Genomic DNA, 20,088 nt, shown 5'->3' on the forward strand with positions numbered 1-20,088 from the left:
GTAATCTTTGGTAGTTATCAGTTACGGTTCTTTCGTTTACTTCGTCAAAGCTGATTCATAGTTTTAACTCTATATCTTTGAGATACTTCGTGTTGCACAGCTCAAATTCAGTTATATCTATTTTAACAATTTTTGCCTAATTTTTGTAAATACGTACGATGGTGTAATAATAACTATAATTTGAAAGATGTGTTGTGTATACTGATTACATCCGCACAATAAAATAGTTTTATGGTAAATAATGGTTTTCATATTAGTATGGGTGGAGCGAGTCTCAGATGTTAGCTTTTCGAGCTAAATATCGAAGGGTCCAAGGTTTGAGACATGACACTGCTGAACACACTCGGTACTTTCAACAGTGAGCGAGTTATATAAGTAACAGTTAATTCCGTTATTCGGTTAAAAAAGACCCGAACAAGGCCCCTGTGACAAGGGCAGGGGGTGTAGCTGGCTGGCTACTCTCTCTCTGGTCAATAGCTCAAAATTACGAAGGGGTGTATAAGAATCAAATATTAGGTTGAGGTATAATTCGTGAGCGTTTTTAAATAATTTCATTCAAGCATTACATGCAAGACTATACAATACTTCAATGCATGAACACATTACACCCAAAACATTTATTACTTTATTTCATGTAATACCTAGGTATATAGTATGCATTGTTTTAAACGAAATTGCAAGAAATTAAATGCGAAAAGCAGATGGTGTCGAAAATGCTCAATTTTGTCCACTTGACATTCCATTTAATGAGCTGAAAATGAAAGCAAAAATTAAAGACATATGAAAATCAAACACACCATCTATTAGAGCAAAAAATTATCTACCAAATGACATGAAATATTTTGCGAAAGCGTTTCATTTATGAATATATTTTTTTAACTTGAAAAAACGCTCACGAATTATTCCTCAACCCAATAGTTCTCTGACTTGGTCATTCAGTCAATGTAGGCATAAGACTACGATCAGGTTAAAAATTCCTCTTCATGATCGCTAAATCATTTTATATTGTACTATTAAAAAGGGCGCTGTTTATATTACACAAACAGACCCAATGAGCTGTTCGAATTAGATTATAAATTATTCTTAATTATTCACAAAAAAGAATAGATCTATTCAGCTTTAGAATAAATACGTTATTCCCTTTTCATTGTTTAAAATACATTTAGAGATTGTTTTAAAATTGTGTTAACCAAAAGTAGAAAAAAAATAATACGATTGACAAAACCAAAAAAGCATGTCCATCACACTTGTAATACAACATTATTAGTTACTTCTACTTGATATGTGTGACAAATTATCTTTCAAATTCTACGACAAACTGAAAAAATATAAACATATGCACTGGTAAACAGCCGGAACTAAAAATCGAAATTCACTCACACAGGTTGATTAGGCCCAGCACGGCCAAGCGTGTTAAGACGTTCGACTCGTAATCCGAGGGTTGCGAGTTCGAATCCCGGTCGCACCAAACATGCTCGCCCTTTCAGCCGTGGGGGTGTTATAATATTACGGTCAATTCCACTATTCGTTGATAAAAGAGTAGCCCAAGAGTTGGTGGTGGGTGGTGATGACTAGCCGCCTTCCCTCTAGTCTTACACTGCTATATTAGGGACGGCTAGCGCAGATGCCCTCGAGTAGCTTTGCGCGAAATTCAAAACAAACAAACAAACACATGATGATGTAAAAAGTGAGACAGCGGTAGGATGAGGAACTTACAAAGTTAAATTCTGCGGTTCGATCGTTTTTAAGTAGACAGAGTGCAGACAGTCTATTATGTAGATCTGCGAGAAGAAAACTACAATATCTTATCAAATTTAGTTGTCAGTTGAGCGAATTTTGGGTTTGAACTTTATTATAATAATAATATAACATATTTTTCTCTATTACTCCCTGGTGCTTTCAAAACGTTTAACCTGGCAAACATTAATAAAACTTTTATGTTCCTCACTTAAACTCATCCAGCTCTCTTGTTGTTTGTATGCTGAAATATGGAGTTCGATTCCTTGCAATTGAAAGGGCGCATGAAGCCCATTGTGTATATTTGTTCTAAGAAATGAGCAACAACAAAAACAAACCCTTTATTTCTTTTCTGTAATGCATTGGTGTATAGAAGACGTGTTAATACTAGAAATAAACGACCTTGTAACACCAACAAAATGTTGTTTTAGTTAATTAAACACTCAACGTTTCGCCTTAGAGCTTCTTCAGGGACGCTCACTAAAAAACAAACCGTTTATTTCGAGTATCGGAAACAAACCCCTGCTGCTATCTAAGTATTACAAATTTTGTATATTTACAAACAAAAAAAGGTGTCCCCTTAGACTGAATTCGAAATAAACATTTTTCTTAGCATCGGGCAAGTTAAATATTTTGTCTGAAAACTGAATTTGCAACGTAACGCTTTTACAATGTTTTTTCAACTAAGAGACCGAAAGAGACTTAAGAAACATGGCATGAACAGGCCATTAGATATTCCAATCTCCCAAACTAAAGTCAAAAAAATTTTCGGCAAAGCATTTTATCCGATCTTGATAAAGATGAATTATGTTTAAACCGAATACAAAATTAATGTTCCGATAGTTCAGTTTTCTGGTGGAATCATATATCTATTTTTAAGAAAGGCGTAAATAGAGTTAGAGACATAAATATAGAAATATGTAAAGAAATTCATTGTTAATAACAATAAACAAGTTATGTATATAAACAAGAAATTACCGAATATTTAGATTTTTTACACACAGCGCATGCGTCGCCAATCATGCTAGTAAAGTTGATAATAACCTTTTTTTTCATTTGTAAACGCCCCCCGATAGTACAGCGGTATGTCTACGGATTTACAACGCTAAAATAAGGGGTTCGATACCCTCGGTGGACTCAGCAGATAGCCCGCTGTGACTTTGCTATACGAAAACACACACATTTGTAACTATGTACAGATGTTCCAATTTCATATAAACATCTATAGTTTAAACACCTTAAAACTGGTAAAGAAAATAAAATAGTAATACAGTTAATCAAACTTTGAAGGAAAACATCTTGTACTGCAGTAAGTGAGTTATTTATATCTTTCAACGATACAAACACCATATGAATACAAGTTTATTGCAAGTGGTCACAAACTATTACTGAGAAATTGTCAGTTCTAGTCGATGTAGGTCTGAAATGCATTAAATAGTGTTTAAACAAATACTGTAATATTATCGAAGAGAAAGAACCATTTTTAACACCTTAATTATATACAGTGTGTTTGTTTGTCGGTAACCCATAACTACACAAAGGACGATCTGTGCTTGCCACGGGTATCAAAACCAGTTTTTAGCGTTATAAGCTGACGAACTTGCTACTCAACCGGTTAATAGGGAAATAATTATCATCAGCATGAAAAGAACATTAAATATTTTGATTTAATGAAGTTTTTGATTAATTAATCTTCCTAGCGAAAAAATTAAAATGTCCTTCATTGGCAGTTTCAAGAAATTTTAAGAATTTTGTATATTTATGTTGTGTTAGTAAACACGGGTGTTTCTATAGTAATGTTACACGTAAAATTAATGTCGTTTATTAATAAACTAATTCTTATAATTCATATATTTTATACTTAACAACACATTTGTTTCCCAACTAACACCTCTAGAAACTGAGTTTCGATACCTGTGACGCGCAGAGCTCAGATAGCTCACTGCGTAGCTTTGTGTTTACCTTCAAACAAGCAACATTTATTTTCATAATTCAACCACCACATATTTCAAAATATTTTGAGAGCAGCAATGGTAGATAATTTCAACAAACAAGTTGCAAAATTTATTTTAACTTGGATTACTAATCAACAGCATACGTTTCATGTAATCACTTAATAATTTTCATTAATAATGTTTCGCTGGAAGAGTCGTCCGAAGGATAAGGAGATTTTTCGTTTATCCTTCTAATGTGTCCAGTGAGGACTTACAACGCTAGAATTCGTGTTTCAATACCCGTGATGGGCAGAGCACACATAGCCCAATGTGTAGCTTTGTGCTGAACTTCAAACAAAATTCTGAGCTTTAAACTGATTTAAGGGGCTTGACATGATCTCTTGTTTAAAGCACCCGACGCGCAATCTGAGAAGCGCGGGTTCGAAATCCTGTCATCTAACATATTCGCTCTATCGGCCATGGTTTTGTCATAATGTTGTGATAAATTCAACTATTCGTTGATTAAAAAAAAACCCAATAAGTAGTGGTGGATGATGTCGAATAATTGCTTTCCCTCTAGTCTATTAGTGCTAAATTAAGTATGGCTAGCATAGAAAGCCCTCGTGCAATTTAACGCGAAATTCTTAACAAAACCAACCAAAACAAATTAATTGATTTGGAATTAGCTTCTGAGAAAACCTTTGTGTTTTAAAAACAACTAAAATATTTAACAAATAACTTTTGGTATATATTATTTTCCAAGTTTTTCCAACGATAGAGAACCACTTATTGATTTTTTTTAAATATAAAATATCCAAAGAGGATGCATTGAAAAGTATTGTTATGCAAGGATACTGTCTGTAATTTTCTTTTGTGGTTTTCATGAAGAATTTATTCAAGGAAGTTGTTAAGTTTCTTTCGATCTACGGCCTAGCATGGCCAGGTGGCTGAAGCGCTTGACTCGTATCTAGTGGTAGCGGGTTTGAACCTCCGTCACACTAAACATACTCGCTCGCCCTTTAAGCCGTGGGGGCGTTTATGTGGTGGTAAAAACTAGCTGAGTTTTTTATAGTCTTACACTACTAAATTAGGGGCAGCTAGCGCAGATAACTCTCGTGTATCTTTGCGCGAAATTAAGAAAGAAAGAAACAAACAAACTTTAGATACAGTTACCACCGCTTTGTCTGATGCACTAAAGTATCGCATTTGTTTTCACGTAAGAAATGTTTCTTCAAACTTATAAATGCTAAGAGTTTAAATAGACAATGGTATTTTCCCGTGGTAAGTCAGATAATGTATAAAGTATGTATATACATGTTTCAAAAGGTTTGACCAGTAGTCACATGATTAGTGTAACTGAGAGAACATAACCTTATTGTTTCATGTGTATAATGCTATGTTTTCTCAGTCTCGAAGTACTTAAGGAAACAGAACGTCAATAACTTTTAACAAATGTAGAGTCATCACCACCGCTACACAAAACTCTGCCCAGTATGTTTGTTTATTTTTCAAATTTTGGACAAAGCTACTCGAGGGCTATCTGCGCTAGCCGTCCCTAATTTAGCAGTGTAAGACTAGAGGGAAGGCAGCTAGTCATCACCACCCACCGCCAACTCTTGAGCTACTCCTTTACCAACGAATAGTGGAATTGACCGTAACATTATAACGCCTCCGCGGTTGAAAGGGCAAGCATGTTTGGTGGGACCGGCATTCGAACCCGCGACCTTCGGATTACGAGTCAAACGCCTCAACACGCTTGGCCATGCCGGGCCCCTCTGCCCAGTAAAGACGCAGTCTTGCGTCCAAAACTGCACAGATTACTGTGTTTCTAATACAGAGATTGTTTTATTGTCTTCAGTCGTTCTTTTTCAAACTTAGTCAGGATCAGAGAGTTCAGATTTACTTCGTAATACAACCCCGCACTCGTTCAGCGGTATGTCCACGGATTTACAATGCTAAAATCAGGGGTTCGATTCCCCTCGGTGGGCTCAGCACGCAGTACCATGTGGCTTTATAATAAAATATTTTCTATTATTAACTCCTGTTATTCAGCTGATCCTATCTTATCATTCTTGGAGCAATTTAGTTCACTCCAGATTTCCAGACGTATTTTATGGAAAAAAGAGATATTAATTATTATTATTTCTCTTCGAGATGCACTTGGGAATGTTGTTTTTATGTGGTTGATGTAACTTGTATAACAACATTAATTAATTTATAAACATCTAGCATTATATTCTAAATAAATTATTAAAAATACGAAAAAATAATAAAACACATAATAAATGTAATAAAACACTACCCATAAGAGTTACATATTTCAAATATGTAAGTTTGGATAATTGTTGGCTGTTTATACTAATAATGCAGCTTCCTGTAAAATCATTACACGTAATAACCAAATTAGATTGTTCTAGTTTTAGAAAAACAAAGCGAACAATATTAGATGAGATAAAAGCACATAAAAATGACTATACTTTCATCATTATTCTTGTTTTAAAGAATCATAATTCACTAGATTTGCTGGTATTTACGGACAGGGGAAAATATCGTATTCTTCTGATATTTTTATCCTTGAATAGTTCCGTTGAAATTTTAAATTCAACAGTTTCTTGCTCATTGTTCTCTAATCTTTTGACCGATTTGAGATCTAATTACAGTTTTGGTCTCACAAAGTCAAACCCTTTCGATTGATTCATTGAATCACTCTCAAAGTTTCATAGATTAATTTACTGTAACCCTGCCTAAAAGGATTTCAAATGCCGCAGTCGTTAAGAATTCCCTCTTGTTTCCATTGATATCCCGTAAGAGAAAACATACAACTTTTGTCTAGCGCTGATCACAAGTATTACATATAAAATTAAGCTACTTTTTGATAATCAGTAATTGACCGATGCCAATATACTTAATTTTTCATATTAAGCTAATTTTGAAATAAACCGATAGAATTAAAAAGTCGTCGCGTTTTTTTCTCTTTGTCATTTTACTATGTTTCAATATTATGATAAGTTGTTAGAAGTTCTTAGTGAATAATTTAAAGTAAACCTATCGCGTATGTAATCTTCTTTTACTTACATAAATTTCTGCAAAGTATTTGAAAAAAGCTACAGCTGCTATGCATAAAATATGCCATACGATTTATTTTACAATACGTAAAAAAAAAATAACAGGAAGATTATGACTTGTAAATAAAACTAAATTTCTTAATACTATAGTTTTATGACAAAATTTAAAGCTCCCCCACTTATAAATATTATTGTTACTGAGCATGCGTGGTTTGATGTGTCGACATGGAAGATAACGCAGCAGATTTTGTCATCCGCAAAGAAAAGTTAGCAGCAGGTTTAAAAAAAGTAGGTTGCAGCTCTAGAGTATTCTACTTTTATTGAAAAGTAAAGCTTATTATATTTTCATTTATAAGTTTAATCCGACAATAAACATGTTTTTATCCAAATGATATTTTAAAATTAATTTCACTTTTTTGGGCGGCGTTGTTGTACCAACGATTGTTTTGTTTTCAAAAATAAAAACTTGTAGTGAATTTTTACATCTTAACTTACTACATATCCTATTAATATTACATTAAGGATACTTCCGTTAGACGAGTTTTGCGTAAGTTGAAACTTTAATAGAGTGAGTTTTAAGTTTTAGACTAAAGTTTTTATTAGAAAAATTAAGTTAATGGCTTCAACTTTCAAGTTCAGTCACGAAACCACCGAAGTATAAATTTCTCAACTGAGGCTTAGCCCTAAGTGAAAGGGTTAAAAAAAAAACAACAACATGGAATTTAGTTCGTCCTGCTTTTGAGATGCCTCAGAAGATACAAACAATCTCAATAGAATTATATTTTATGCTGTATGGTAGATACCTCATGATAAATTTCTTTCCACTGTTGTTTGTTGAGTTGTACTTGATGAGGTGCTAGTCATTTGCAAATTTCCCTGTTTCCGTTTTGCTTGTTGTTATACACATAGTTTTTATTGTGGGATTGACTATTTATTAGAAATAAGATAATTATACTTTACGTTCGTGGTCATAGAGGAACACTGGTATCTATGTGTTGAACATATAATTCATGCACGTGCCATGGTGTCTTGTGCAGCTAGTCATGTTTACATCCATTTATTAGATGTAATGTTTGGTATAAAGTTATACTGAGAACTAGTCGGTTGACTGAGTAATTGAAATTTCAGAGAAAGCTTGTAAAATATCCAAATTATAAGGGTTGGCTTTGAGGATTTAAAAAAAAAAATTGAGTGGATGGGACTGCCTCAATGGACCAACAGTCTCCATGTTCTGAGTGGATAGGACTACCTCAATGGACCAACAGTCTCCATGTTCTGAGTGGATAGGACTACCTCAGTGGACCAACAGTCTCCATATTATTTATAAATGATAACATTTAAATTTTAAAAGCTGCCCTTGTACATCCACCATTTTTTCAAATTAAAGGAAGCCATCAGCCCAAAACTTGAAATCCCCACCCCACCATGGGGGCATTATAATGTTATGGTCAGTCCCACTATTTGTTGGTTAAAGAGTAGCCCAAGAGTTGATGGTTGATGGTAATGACTAGCTGCCTTCCCTCTAGTTTCTCACTGCAAAATTAGGGGCAGCTGCTGCAGATAGCCCTCATGTAGCTTTGCACAAAATTCAAAACAAACCAAACTTAATCTTGGAACTCTCTGAAACTGCTAGCTTGCACTGCTGTTTTTGGCAACTCGGTCAATAAGGCACTTACCCTGTGAGAAAAATATAATTGTGTTTAGTATAACCAAGACCTGGAATTCTCAAGTTACTCAGCAAGTGGTACCCCCTCCTTCCCCTAATAATATTCTGCATCCTCTACAAATTCATAGAATGCCAACCTAGTGAATCAATAGATACTGAGTACCTTAACAGTGCAGTGTGTCTTATTTGCTAAAGCCCTCATGGAGGTTTGTGACTTCCAGCTTTGAAACTCTTACAGATTCTCTTTTCCAAAATTTAAGCTTTCATCTGCTTGTTCACAGGATTAAACACAAGCAAATTGGAGAAACTTATTCTCTCATTCCCCTTAATAATTTTGTAAATTTCTGTAAGATTACCTCTCAACCTTCTTCTTTTAAAAAAAAACAAACACAAAGATATTAATTTATCTCTTAAGCTTTTAAGGTAATCCTTTCAACCTCAGAATCATTCGAGTAGTGTTCCTCCAAACCTTTTTCATAATATCAATATTCTTTCTAAGGTGGAGATATTAACAATGCACATAGTGTTTCAAGTGTTCAGGCCTATCTAGTGATTTGTATTGAAAGTTGGATATGTCCTTTGACCTATAATCAGTGTGTCCATAAATACATCTCAAGTCTATTGCTTTAAAAACTGGCATAAGAGCACTGCCTGCTTAAGTGACTTTTGCACCATTATGCCAAGATCCTTTTCTTTAGTTGCACCATTGAATGGATTCCTATCTATATTAGACATTTAGTCACTTTACAAATATTTTTCCAACTTACCTATTGATCTAAGTCATTTTGTAGTACATGTACTTCAACATTCTCATTATAACTAGAAACTATGGCCATGAAATAATCAGTCTAATTGTTAAATATCATGTTATTTATTAGAAATACAGATGTGAATGCATAAATAATTTATTCAGATATACTGTTGCTATTCTCTGTGTAAATATATAATCATATTAATCCAGTTAAGATTTAATTTGAAATTTATTATTTATTATTAACTTGAAAATAAAGTACAGTTTTTAAAAATGGAATTAATAAAGTTAGCAGGATTTGTCTCAGTAAATTAGTTGTTTATAAATTTGTATACTATTCAGCATTTATTACAAGGATATGAATTTTCTTGGAAAATATAAGTGTTAAACATAAGACAAAGAAAACATGGTAAACATACTATGAGGTATGTGTAATACTACTCGCAATTAATCTTTGACTCTTATTACTTCCTGGCTACAGGAAGTAATAAATAGCTTTTGTAAAAGCTGAGAAAGAAACAGCATAAGTCACTAGAAAATTAAAAAATAATAGTAAGGCTTAGAAAGGAAAGTTATAACACTTGTTAATGCAGAAAATACAGTTATTATAAACAACTAATATGAATAATTACCTCATGTCATACTACTTAGAGAACTGTTATACAGCTGGTATTAAGAGTGTATATATAATTACGTAAACTATAGAGAGGTAAAACCAGTGTTGTTAATGCACTAAAGCAGTCCACTATTATTCTAAATGCTATCTGAACGAATTTCTGTAGCTGTAGAAGTGTTTGTGAAGGGTTGTGATATTTTAAAACGTCTTACTTTATAATCAGTATCAAAAATGTTGAATTTCCCACACACTTAATGTTTAAAATGTTCACTGGAAAACCTCGTTTCCAGAAAATGAGTGTACAAGTTCTGTCTTGTAATATTAAACAAATCCCACTGTGTGGTGGATCATACCAGCTTTTTATAAATAGAACAAGGATGAATCTGAAAAGGGAATTTCTTTCTGAAACTTTAAAGCAGCGATTGGAAATAGGTATTGCTACCGACATGAATTTACAAATGATGGATGGCAGAAATCAACACAGCTCTGTGGTAAGACCATCACCTGACTATATTTCATAGGCCATGAAGAGTTAAAGTTAAATGAGGAAGCTAACAAGCTTGGAAAAGACACCCTTGTATGAAAATGTGGCTCAACTCTGTTAGCAGGATATCAACCTCCTGCACTATTAAGGTGAAGATAGCAACCATGGAAGGCATTTAATCAGCATTCAAAGGCAATAAGACTGCTAGAAAAAATAAAAGACAAGGAACTAGTTGGGTTTTATACAACCAGAATGTTACTGGTAACATTATTAAAGGAACTCTCTTCTAACTCCTTAAAAATAGCCACCTTCCATATGAAGGGTCATCACGTTTGTTATGTGTTATTTAAGACAGTGTCACACTAGTGAAACAGTTGAATGAGTAAATCATTGTTGGTAATCCTGCAAGTTGATCTGGATTTGGCAATGTGGATTCAAAACAAGTGACAGGCTTTAATTCCTAAACAGGAACATTTGAGAGAAGCATCTGGGTGACAATTCTGCATTCAACTGATCAGAAACAGATCAGAGTAATAGCCAGCTGTTAAATAGCTTCACTGTCCTAATTCATTTCAATGAGTAAAGAATCTGTTTATTTTTTTTCATTCATTTTTCTTCAGCGGTGTTAAGAAAATGTGGATTGCTTAAACAATGTCGGCAAACGTTTCATTCACAGAAAAATTATACTTAACATTGCTCGCAAATATGAGACGTGCCTGTTTGGAAAGTTTGGGACCTAACCCTACATTCACAGAGAAAGAACATTATTGAGATTCTGATAGCATTCTGGTTTAATAAGGAGTTAAAGTTAGTTGTCATTTTGACCTTTTTGTGATATGACATGAAAATTGTGTATGACTGAACATGCGTACTAGGAAGTCACTTCACAACACAATTTGATCTCAGACAGTGCTGGTAAACTGGAAGTTATTCCAACAGAGAAGTGATCCATATTTCTCCAACAGCCTCTTTATTCACCAACATTAAGTTTTCCCCAACAATATATGATTCATGTTAGTGAGTTAGGTGATCATACATTATTAACAAATGTTTCCTAAAATCTTTAGTTTCAAATATTTTTGGATATGAACTTCAGTTGCAGATATTTACGTATCAAAGTTTGTAACTGGTCATATTACACTTGTTTAACTTTATTTAATAACAGTAACCATGTCTTGTCATAGTTTGAATGTAGTAAACTTGATTATTTATCAGTTGACTTTATTTAATAACAGTAACCATGTCTTGTTCCAGTTTGAATATAGTAAGCTTTGATTTCATCAGTTAACATTATTTAATAACAGTAACCATGTCTTGTTCCAGTTTGAGTATAGTAAACTTTGATTATTCATCAGTTAACATTATTTAATAACAGTAACCATGTCTTGTTTTAGATTGAATATAGTAAACTTTGATTATTTATCAGTTAACATTATTTAATAACAGTAACCATTTCTTGTTCTAGATTGAATGTAGTAAACTTCGATTATTCATCAGTTGATGTTATTTAATAACAGTAACCATGTCTTGTCCCAGATTGAATATAGTAAACTTTGATTATTCATCAGTTGATGTTATTTAATAACAGTAACTATGTTTTGTTCTAGATTGAATATAGTAAACTTTGATTATTCCTTAATATTTTGAGAAGTGTTTTCTCCCATTAAATTAGAACTATTAATTAGTATCTTGCAAATTCATAGCAAAGAAATTAGTACTGTGTAATTAAATTTAAGGTTTTTGTACCATTATTATTTGCTATAACAATAATGTTAAATGTTTAACACTTGTTACTTGGGTAGATTCATATCTTACAACTACAAAGTATTGATTATTCAATATCTATTTTTACAATAAACCACATTGATATCTTGGCTATTTTATAACTAAGGTTTAGGCCAGATCTTTTTTTGCAGTTAAAGAAATTCCAGCAAAAAAACAAAGGAGCAAAGAAAAAATTTGAAAATTCGAGTCACAGTTCTGAAGCATTAGATAAGCAACAAGATATTCATTTGGTAGGTGTTAAAAGCAGAGCTGCTAAAAGTTCAAATAAGTTTGTTTTGCTCTAACTTGGTGTACCTCAGAAATTCAGTCACACTCAATATTTATTTTTGTGAGTGAAAATGAGGAATAAGTGTGAGCGACATTATTTTTTAACACCGGGAATTACTCTATACATCTAACATTGTGACAGTCATGTGAAAAAATTAGGACACCCCATGAAAGCCTGTGTATTTTTGAAACATTTCTGGATATATAGATATTTAATCTCAATTTTAACAATACTGAGATATTATAGGAACACAACTAAACAATTACAACTGAAGAAAAGACTTTTCAAGATCTTCTGTAAATGTAATGCTACAAAAATGCATATTCTAACTGAGGAAATATTTAGGACACCCTCCACATTTATACCCACATAAAATGGCTCAACTTGCACACAGGTGTATCACACCTGGTGCACATGATTAGAAGATCTTTACTCAGCATTGTGAATGAGGTAGCCCTATTGGAACCTCAGACATTTAGTTTGGTATGCTCCTGACTGTTGAAGTGAGAGTGAGCACCATAGTGAGAGCAAAAGAGCTGTCTGATGCCTTCAGAAAGAAAATTGTAGCAGCTTATGAGTCTGGTTAGGGATATAAAATTATCTCAAAATATTTTAAAATCAGCCATTCCACTGTTCGGTAAATATTCAACAAGTGGAGGGCTTTTAAAACAACTGTCAACATGCCCAGGTCTGGTCGTCTAAGCAAGTTCACTCTGAGAGCAGACTGCAAGATGCTAAAAGAGGTCTCCAAAAACCCTAAAATGTCATCACGGGACCTACAGTAGGTTCTGGCTACTGTTGATGTGAAAGTGCATGCCTCTACAATCAGAAAGAGACTGCACAAGTGTAACTTGCATGGGAGGTGTACAAGGAGGAAACCTTTGCTCTCTAAGAGAAACATCAAGGCCAGACTGAAGTTTGCTAGAGAGAATGTAGACAAAGACCAGGACTTCTGGAATAATGCTCTTTGGACAGATGAGTCCACAATTGAATTATTTGGACACCAGAACAGAGGACATGTTTGGCGTAAACCAAATACAGCATTCCAGGAAAAGAACATCATACCAACTGTGAAGCGTGGAGGTGGAAGTGTCATGGTTTGGGGCTGCTTTGCTGCATCAGGACGTGGACAGCTCACAACCATAGAATCCACCATGAATTCTCTGTGTATCAGAGGGTGCTTGAGGATCATGTGAGACCATCTGTAAGAAAATTTAAGCTGAAGCGGAACTTGACCCTGCAACACGACATTGACCCAAAACATACCAGTAAATCCACCTAGAACTGGCTGAAAACTAAGAAATGGAGAGTCCTGGAATGGTTGAGTCAAAGTCAAGATCTTAATCCCATTGAGGTGACTTGAAACGGGCTGTACATGCAAGAAACCCCTCAAACATCTCACAGCTGACAAAATTCTGTATTGAGGAATGGGGCAAACTTTCTTCAGACCGATGTCAGAGACTGGTAGATGGCTACAAGAAGCATCTCACTGCAGTTATTTCAGCCAAAGGGTGTAACACTAGTTATTAGGGGGTAGGGTGTCCTAACTTTTTCCTCAGTTAGAATATGCATTTTTGTAGCATGACTTTTACGGAAGATCTTGAGAAGTCTTTAATTTAATTTCTATAATCTCTCAGTATTGTTAAAATTGAGATTAAATATCTATATATCCAAAAATGTTACAAAAATACACAGGCTTTCATAGGGTGTCCTAATTTTTTTGCATGACTGTATGTGTAGCAGGTTGAATAGATGAACCTTGATTCATGGTGATTAAATATGTACATGATCCAGACAAATGTACCATAATTTTATGGAAGCATCCAAAAATTGTAAAATTAAATTTACACTAATTTTTTTAGAAATATAAAAGATATACTTGAAAGAAAGAGCACCAATATAAAAAATTGGTTTTGTGAATATTTAGTGATGATTAGATGCGATTCATTGGTGTTATTAATCTGTTAAGCACCGTAGACTCGAACTTGGAACTTAAAGGTACTGGTGACCTTAGTGATTGCATTTTCACTTTCAAATTTGTTGAAATCAGACAACAAGGATATAGCAGTGGCTAATTAATTTGATTAATGATCATAATGCAGGTATAACTTGTTCTACATTTTTTGAATTGTCTAAATGCAGTACTGTCTGAGACTTTAAAATATTTCTATTACTTAACAACTCATCATTTTCAAAGAAAACACAGGTTAGGGTTAAGGAAACAAACAATATTTTGGTGGTGGTCTACTAAAAAAGAAACAACCTTTTAGGTTTATTATATTATAATCTTAACATTCTAAGAAAAATGATGAAATATTACCTCATCTACCACAGTTTATTCTGAGAAACTCAAAATACAAGATTTTACTGACCTTCCAGTTAAACATCAACTGGTAGTTGCCCGTAGGAAGTCATGAATTAATGCACATTGATGCCCATAATGCATTGCTACTTTTAAGTTCATTGTAAGTGCTGTACTGTCTTTACTACTTAATTATTGATTTTGTGTATTTGTGATGATAAAACCTCCAAGTCTGTCAACATGAACACTTTTTTTTTTTCAAATTTGAGAAATTTCTGAATTTGATTGCACTAATTGTATACTTACGTGAAGTGTCTTTACTTGCACGAGATTCTTTGACGTTAGAAGTGTTACCTAAATGGAATTTGCCATGTGTATGGAAGCTGCATGATATTTCTGTTTTTGGTGTTTGCTTGTTCGTTTTATTCTTTATCATCAATATCTCGCAATTCATGTAAGAGTCAAAGAACTTTTAAAGTTCAACTATTAAAATAATCTCAGTACAAATAACTATGGGTAAAAACTCTGTTGTGGAATTTACAGTAATTATTTAGTTCTAATCTGTGTATTTACTTTTATCAGAAGTTATTGACAATGTATAGTCTGTTGTTTCTGAGTTAATTCAACAATATCACTTGTACAACATTTGAAAAATATTGATATTAATCTGAAGTGGGAATTCTTTCATCAGAATTGTGAGTAAAACCACAGATTATCTTTGTAACAAACTCAATGGTTTAATTGCATCCAGTGAAACCATATGAATAAAAGTGCCCCTTATGAAGTTATATGATATATTTCCATGTAAAACTGCTCACTGTCAATTTGTTTTTGTGCAAGCCCATCAACATGCAGTTTCCCACTGGTACAGTAGTAAGTCTACAGATTTGCAACACTAAAATCAGGGGTTTGATTCTCCTTTGTGGACTCAACAGATAATCCGATGTGGCTTTGCTATAAGAAAACAAACAAACAAATCAACATGGATTCTTAATGATTAGCTATCATTTTAGAGCATGGTATTATCTGTAAGTCTGCACATAAGTTTTTCTTATATTAATTAGAATATTGAAGTACTTTTATAAGGTTGAATGCCATAGGTTTAAGCATCTGTACTAACAGAAATAGAATGAAAAGGGAAATACTGTATGTACATCATATTATTCTGTACAGTGTACGTGTAAAATATTTTTCACTACAGTGTTTTTATACAATATTCATTGAACTACATAGGCAATATTTTTCTAGAATTCAGTTTCTTGTATGCTGAACACATTCAAGACTGAGTCAAGTGTTTCTGAAAGAAATAGGTAAGTGACATCAGTTCTAGAATGAATCTTGGTTGAAAGAAAAAACAGCTGTAAGCATCTGCATACATTTATCAATAAAGTTGTCTTTTCTAAGCTGATTAGTAGTGATTATTAATTAACAAACTCATCAGAATATTTTTATAATGTTTATTATACACAAATGTTTGTTTATTGTAGGGATGTTTTGGGGGGAGGTGTAATATTATGGTCAATCCCACTATTTGTTGGTAAAAGACTAGCCCAAGATTTGATGGTGGGTGGTGATGACTAGCTGCCTTCCCTCTAGTCTTGCACTGCTAAATTAGGTATGGGTAGCACAGATAGCCCTCATGTAGCTTTGCACAAAACTCAAAAAACAAACAAATAATAACATTCATTAGGAGAAAAATCTTTTATTTTCAAAGTTTCACTGTATCAACCTCATACAAAGGTATGTTGTACAAATATAACTTAAAACTGAAAATCACAAGAAGAATATGGAAAAATATATTTATATAATACAGTAGAAATTAGGGTATTATATCAATATAAGATGTACCTGTGCATTATTATTACTCTTGTTTTATTATTTAACTTATTCCTCCATTCTGTCTATCAGTTTTAGTTTGTTAGTTTGATACATCTATTCCTTGATATGGCTAAACAAGCAAAAACAAGGATAATAGTAAAAAGGATATTGGTGATAAGTGATTATGATTTTTAAAATGACTTCAGCTTAGGCCTTAAATATCTTGTGGTTAAAGAAGTAAATAGAAACCTGAAGCTGTGTACAGTGCACATACGTGAACGTTGTGTGTTATTAGAATTATTGAGTAGTGAAAAATAATATAAATAAGCTTGCTAATGCAGTGAAATATGACATTTTTAAAGAAAGCTAAAATAATGTACATCACTGGTACTTCAGAACACATTCAAGACAAAATTTAACTTAAATATCAGCATTCTGTAATCTGATTAGAATCATCCTGCTGACAAATTCTTTGTTACCTGTAGCCTTACAAGCTTAGAAAACCAAAGCTATTGTATAAACAAGCTGTTCTGTATGAATAGTAGCTATTTAATATAGAATTGCAGTTTTGTTTTATCCATTGTTTTTATTGTCACTTCTACATCTGCATTTTGAATTGTAATGCACATAGATAACTAAGAAGAAGGTTTGTCTTATTTGAATAATTTAATAAAAAAATGGATTAACCATTTCTGATGTACTCTGGTAACATACATTTGTTGATGAAAAAGCCCCTCATGGTACCTGGAATTTAGATATGTATATATCTAAGGAAACTACATTGTGACTAGAAAACCAGGTATTTGAAATATTGTCAGTTGCAGTGATGAAACTGCCTTAATTGTGTTTCACTTTAAGTAGAAAGAATGACTTTATTCAGTATATATTAAGAGAATTAAGATAATACTTCTATCATCGTGTACTGTGTTAAGTGCAGAACATTGTTTTAAGAAGTGGTCCATCTACCTGAATTGTTTATTAATATTTATCTGAACTTAAGCACGCGTAACTATGCTTGGGACTACCCAGACTTGTGGTTACTGACATCAACCTAGTCTTTTTTTATTTCTGATCTTCTATGTCATGCTGATGTCTATCTCATTGACTTTCAAGACTAAATTTAGTGGGATAGATCTGAAAACAACTACTAGTTTTCAAGTAATAAGAAAATTATCTAAAATATTGGTTCTTATATACTGTTTCAAAACTTTTATTCCAGACACATTAAATTTTAATTATTTAAGGATAATCCATTTAAGATATTCTAGTTCTCATAAATAATGATTTGTGCTGAACGTAGTTCATCTTCAGTTCTAAGATGTTGAGTATTTTCTTTTTTCTAAAGATTAATAATGTGATTTTTGTTGATGATTTGTGAAATGTTCTCTTTTGATTGAATAAACAAATGAAGGCTGGAAAAGTTTCAAACATTTATCTTAAACCTCAGTAAAATGGTTGAATTCCTTTTTGCTGGTTGTAACAATGTGAAAGTCATTTATGTTATTATTATTTGTATTTTTTTATAAAGGTAAATTTGTGTGTAATAACGTTATATCTTTGTGTTAAAATAATGGTTTGTCTCATGTTTCAACACATTATGAGACCTGCAAGCTGGTCGGCTTAGACAAAGATGAATGGAGTTTGTAAAGTCACTTTTTTATTAGAAGAGTGACTTAAATATATCTGGAGCTTAGTGCAAAATTTTCTGCTTCTTTTAACTGTCAGAAGTGATCACATAACTTGTAGCTCTTGTCCTTCTGTAGCTAATTGCCAGATCAAACTTAAACTATACATTTATCAGCCATCTGATCTCTCTTTTGTTAACCCCTCCATTACGTGTTGGTGAAATCCTCCTTGCTCATAACCATGAAAGTAATCATACCATGATTTTTTTATAATGCACACATATCTTTGCTAAATTTTGTGGGTTATCAGTAAATATTACTAAGCTTTCAAACATAAAATATCAGGTTACATTTTTTATATAAAGTTGAAATAACCAAAAGGACATAAATTGCTTTATCAATACCATAGAATTCCACTAATTTATCAAGCTCAGTAACTGAGCTGTATTTTGGTCTTAAAAAACAACAACAACAACAAAACTTCAAACAGACTAAAGACTCAACTCACCAGTTTGAAGATTTGTACTGAAAGAATGATGTGACATCATAATACCTGAAGATAGTTGAGAAAACCATTAGGATTGATGTTCTGAACTTTTGATTGCTTATTCATGTCATAGACAGAAGTTAGTGTATATTACAGAGCATCCCAAAATTGGAGAGAAGTGAACGGGATATTGTCTTTGGTTTAATACATGAGTGGCATCTCAGCAAATTTAAAAAAAGACAAGGCTCTTATTTGTTGGTCTAACTTGTCAATATTTGTACTGTAATTTGAGTTCCTGATTCATAAGAAACTATAGACTTTGTATTTGGATATCACAAGCATCTAATTTGAACCGATGCTACATTCAGCACACCACATGACACACAAAAATTGATGTTTAGACGTGTTTGTTTAATATTTACTTTTAAATTTAGAACTTAACTAAAATTTGAATTATAATATACAATTTGATACCAAACTTATTGACATAAATTCGTAAAATAGTAGTTCAATAGAATTTTGAATGCAAGTCAACAAACTGAATGATGTGGCTTTTTATAGGGTTAACAGAAGTTAATATTATTAATTCTAAAGTTTTCTGTAATATTCCTAATAGAAAGACATTTTAAGATATGAAATTTGATGCACAAGGAACACAAGTTGTCTGGGTTAATGTACTTCACTATCTAAGACTTTACAAGTCCTACAACCTCAAGTAATTGTACTTTGTTTTGTTTTAATATCAACAGTTCAATTTTTATGTTACTTATCATAGTTTTATTTATTTATAGCATATTCTCTGTTTTTTGTTGTTTCCTCATTGTGTTTGTCTTTTTAGGAACTTGTCATCCACAGAAAATTTGAACCAGAATACACATCAGTCAAATGGTTTATTGAGTAAAACACATGCTTTCTTAAATGGAGAGCTTGAACCAGGAGTGCCATTGAAAAGCAGTAATGCTGATTTGACGAGAAAGAATCGACAACTTGCTCACTTGCTAGAGGGTCATAGACAAGCCAATGAGCAGTTAGAGTATCAGCTTCAAGAACTGGTTAGTATACCTTAAGTGAAAAACATTAAATATTACATCAGTTGCTTTTCATGGTTATACAGGGTGTTCGGAAAGTCACTGTGCACTTATATATTTATTAACAGACATCTTTCAATGTGGAATACAGGAGATAAATATGAATGACAATTATAAACAATGTTGAAAGTGACCCCAGTTGACATCAATACAGGTTTGGATCATTCAAATTTTGTTTCTAAACACCGCTATCAATTGCTGGCTTAAAATAGACTTAATAGACATATGATTACAAAACTGCGCAGTGACTTTCCGAACACCCTGAATAAGTTTCCTCCACAAACTGTAGAAAACATTATACGCACACACCTAGACAGAAAGCAAAATCAACCAACAAAAGTGAATATATCTCGCGAATCAAAAAAATCTCAAAACCATATGCTGCTGCATACCATATATTCCTGACATCAACAGAAAAATAACCAACATTTGGCAAAAACTAGTAACAAAATATGACACTCC

General features: G+C 32.9%; 1 protein-coding gene across 8 annotated transcripts in view; it reads left to right on the top strand.

Annotated features, from left to right (window-relative positions):
* Nucleotides 1–6,926: 6,926 nt before the first annotated feature.
* LOC143228872 (golgin subfamily A member 2-like) overlaps nucleotides 6,927–20,088 on the top strand; it is a 43,302-nt gene continuing 30,140 nt past the window's right edge. For 2 of the 8 annotated variants that reach the window (XM_076460288.1, XM_076460289.1), the window contains exons 1-4: nucleotides 6,927–7,024; nucleotides 12,170–12,268; nucleotides 15,857–15,918; nucleotides 19,377–19,590. In XM_076460288.1, coding sequence (XP_076316403.1) covers nucleotides 6,962–7,024; nucleotides 12,170–12,268; nucleotides 15,857–15,918; nucleotides 19,377–19,590 — 438 coding nt within the window. In that variant the 5' untranslated portion in view covers nucleotides 6,927–6,961. Of the gene's footprint in view, nucleotides 7,025–12,144; nucleotides 12,269–15,856; nucleotides 15,919–19,376; nucleotides 19,591–20,088 lie in introns of all 8 variants that reach the window. The other 6 variants (XM_076460292.1, XM_076460294.1, XM_076460293.1 and 3 more) reach the window with 5 other exon arrangements.

This window comes from Tachypleus tridentatus, chromosome 10 (genome assembly GCF_004210375.1).
Source record: "Tachypleus tridentatus isolate NWPU-2018 chromosome 10, ASM421037v1, whole genome shotgun sequence".
NCBI classification, from domain to species: domain Eukaryota; kingdom Metazoa; phylum Arthropoda; class Merostomata; order Xiphosura; family Limulidae; genus Tachypleus; species Tachypleus tridentatus.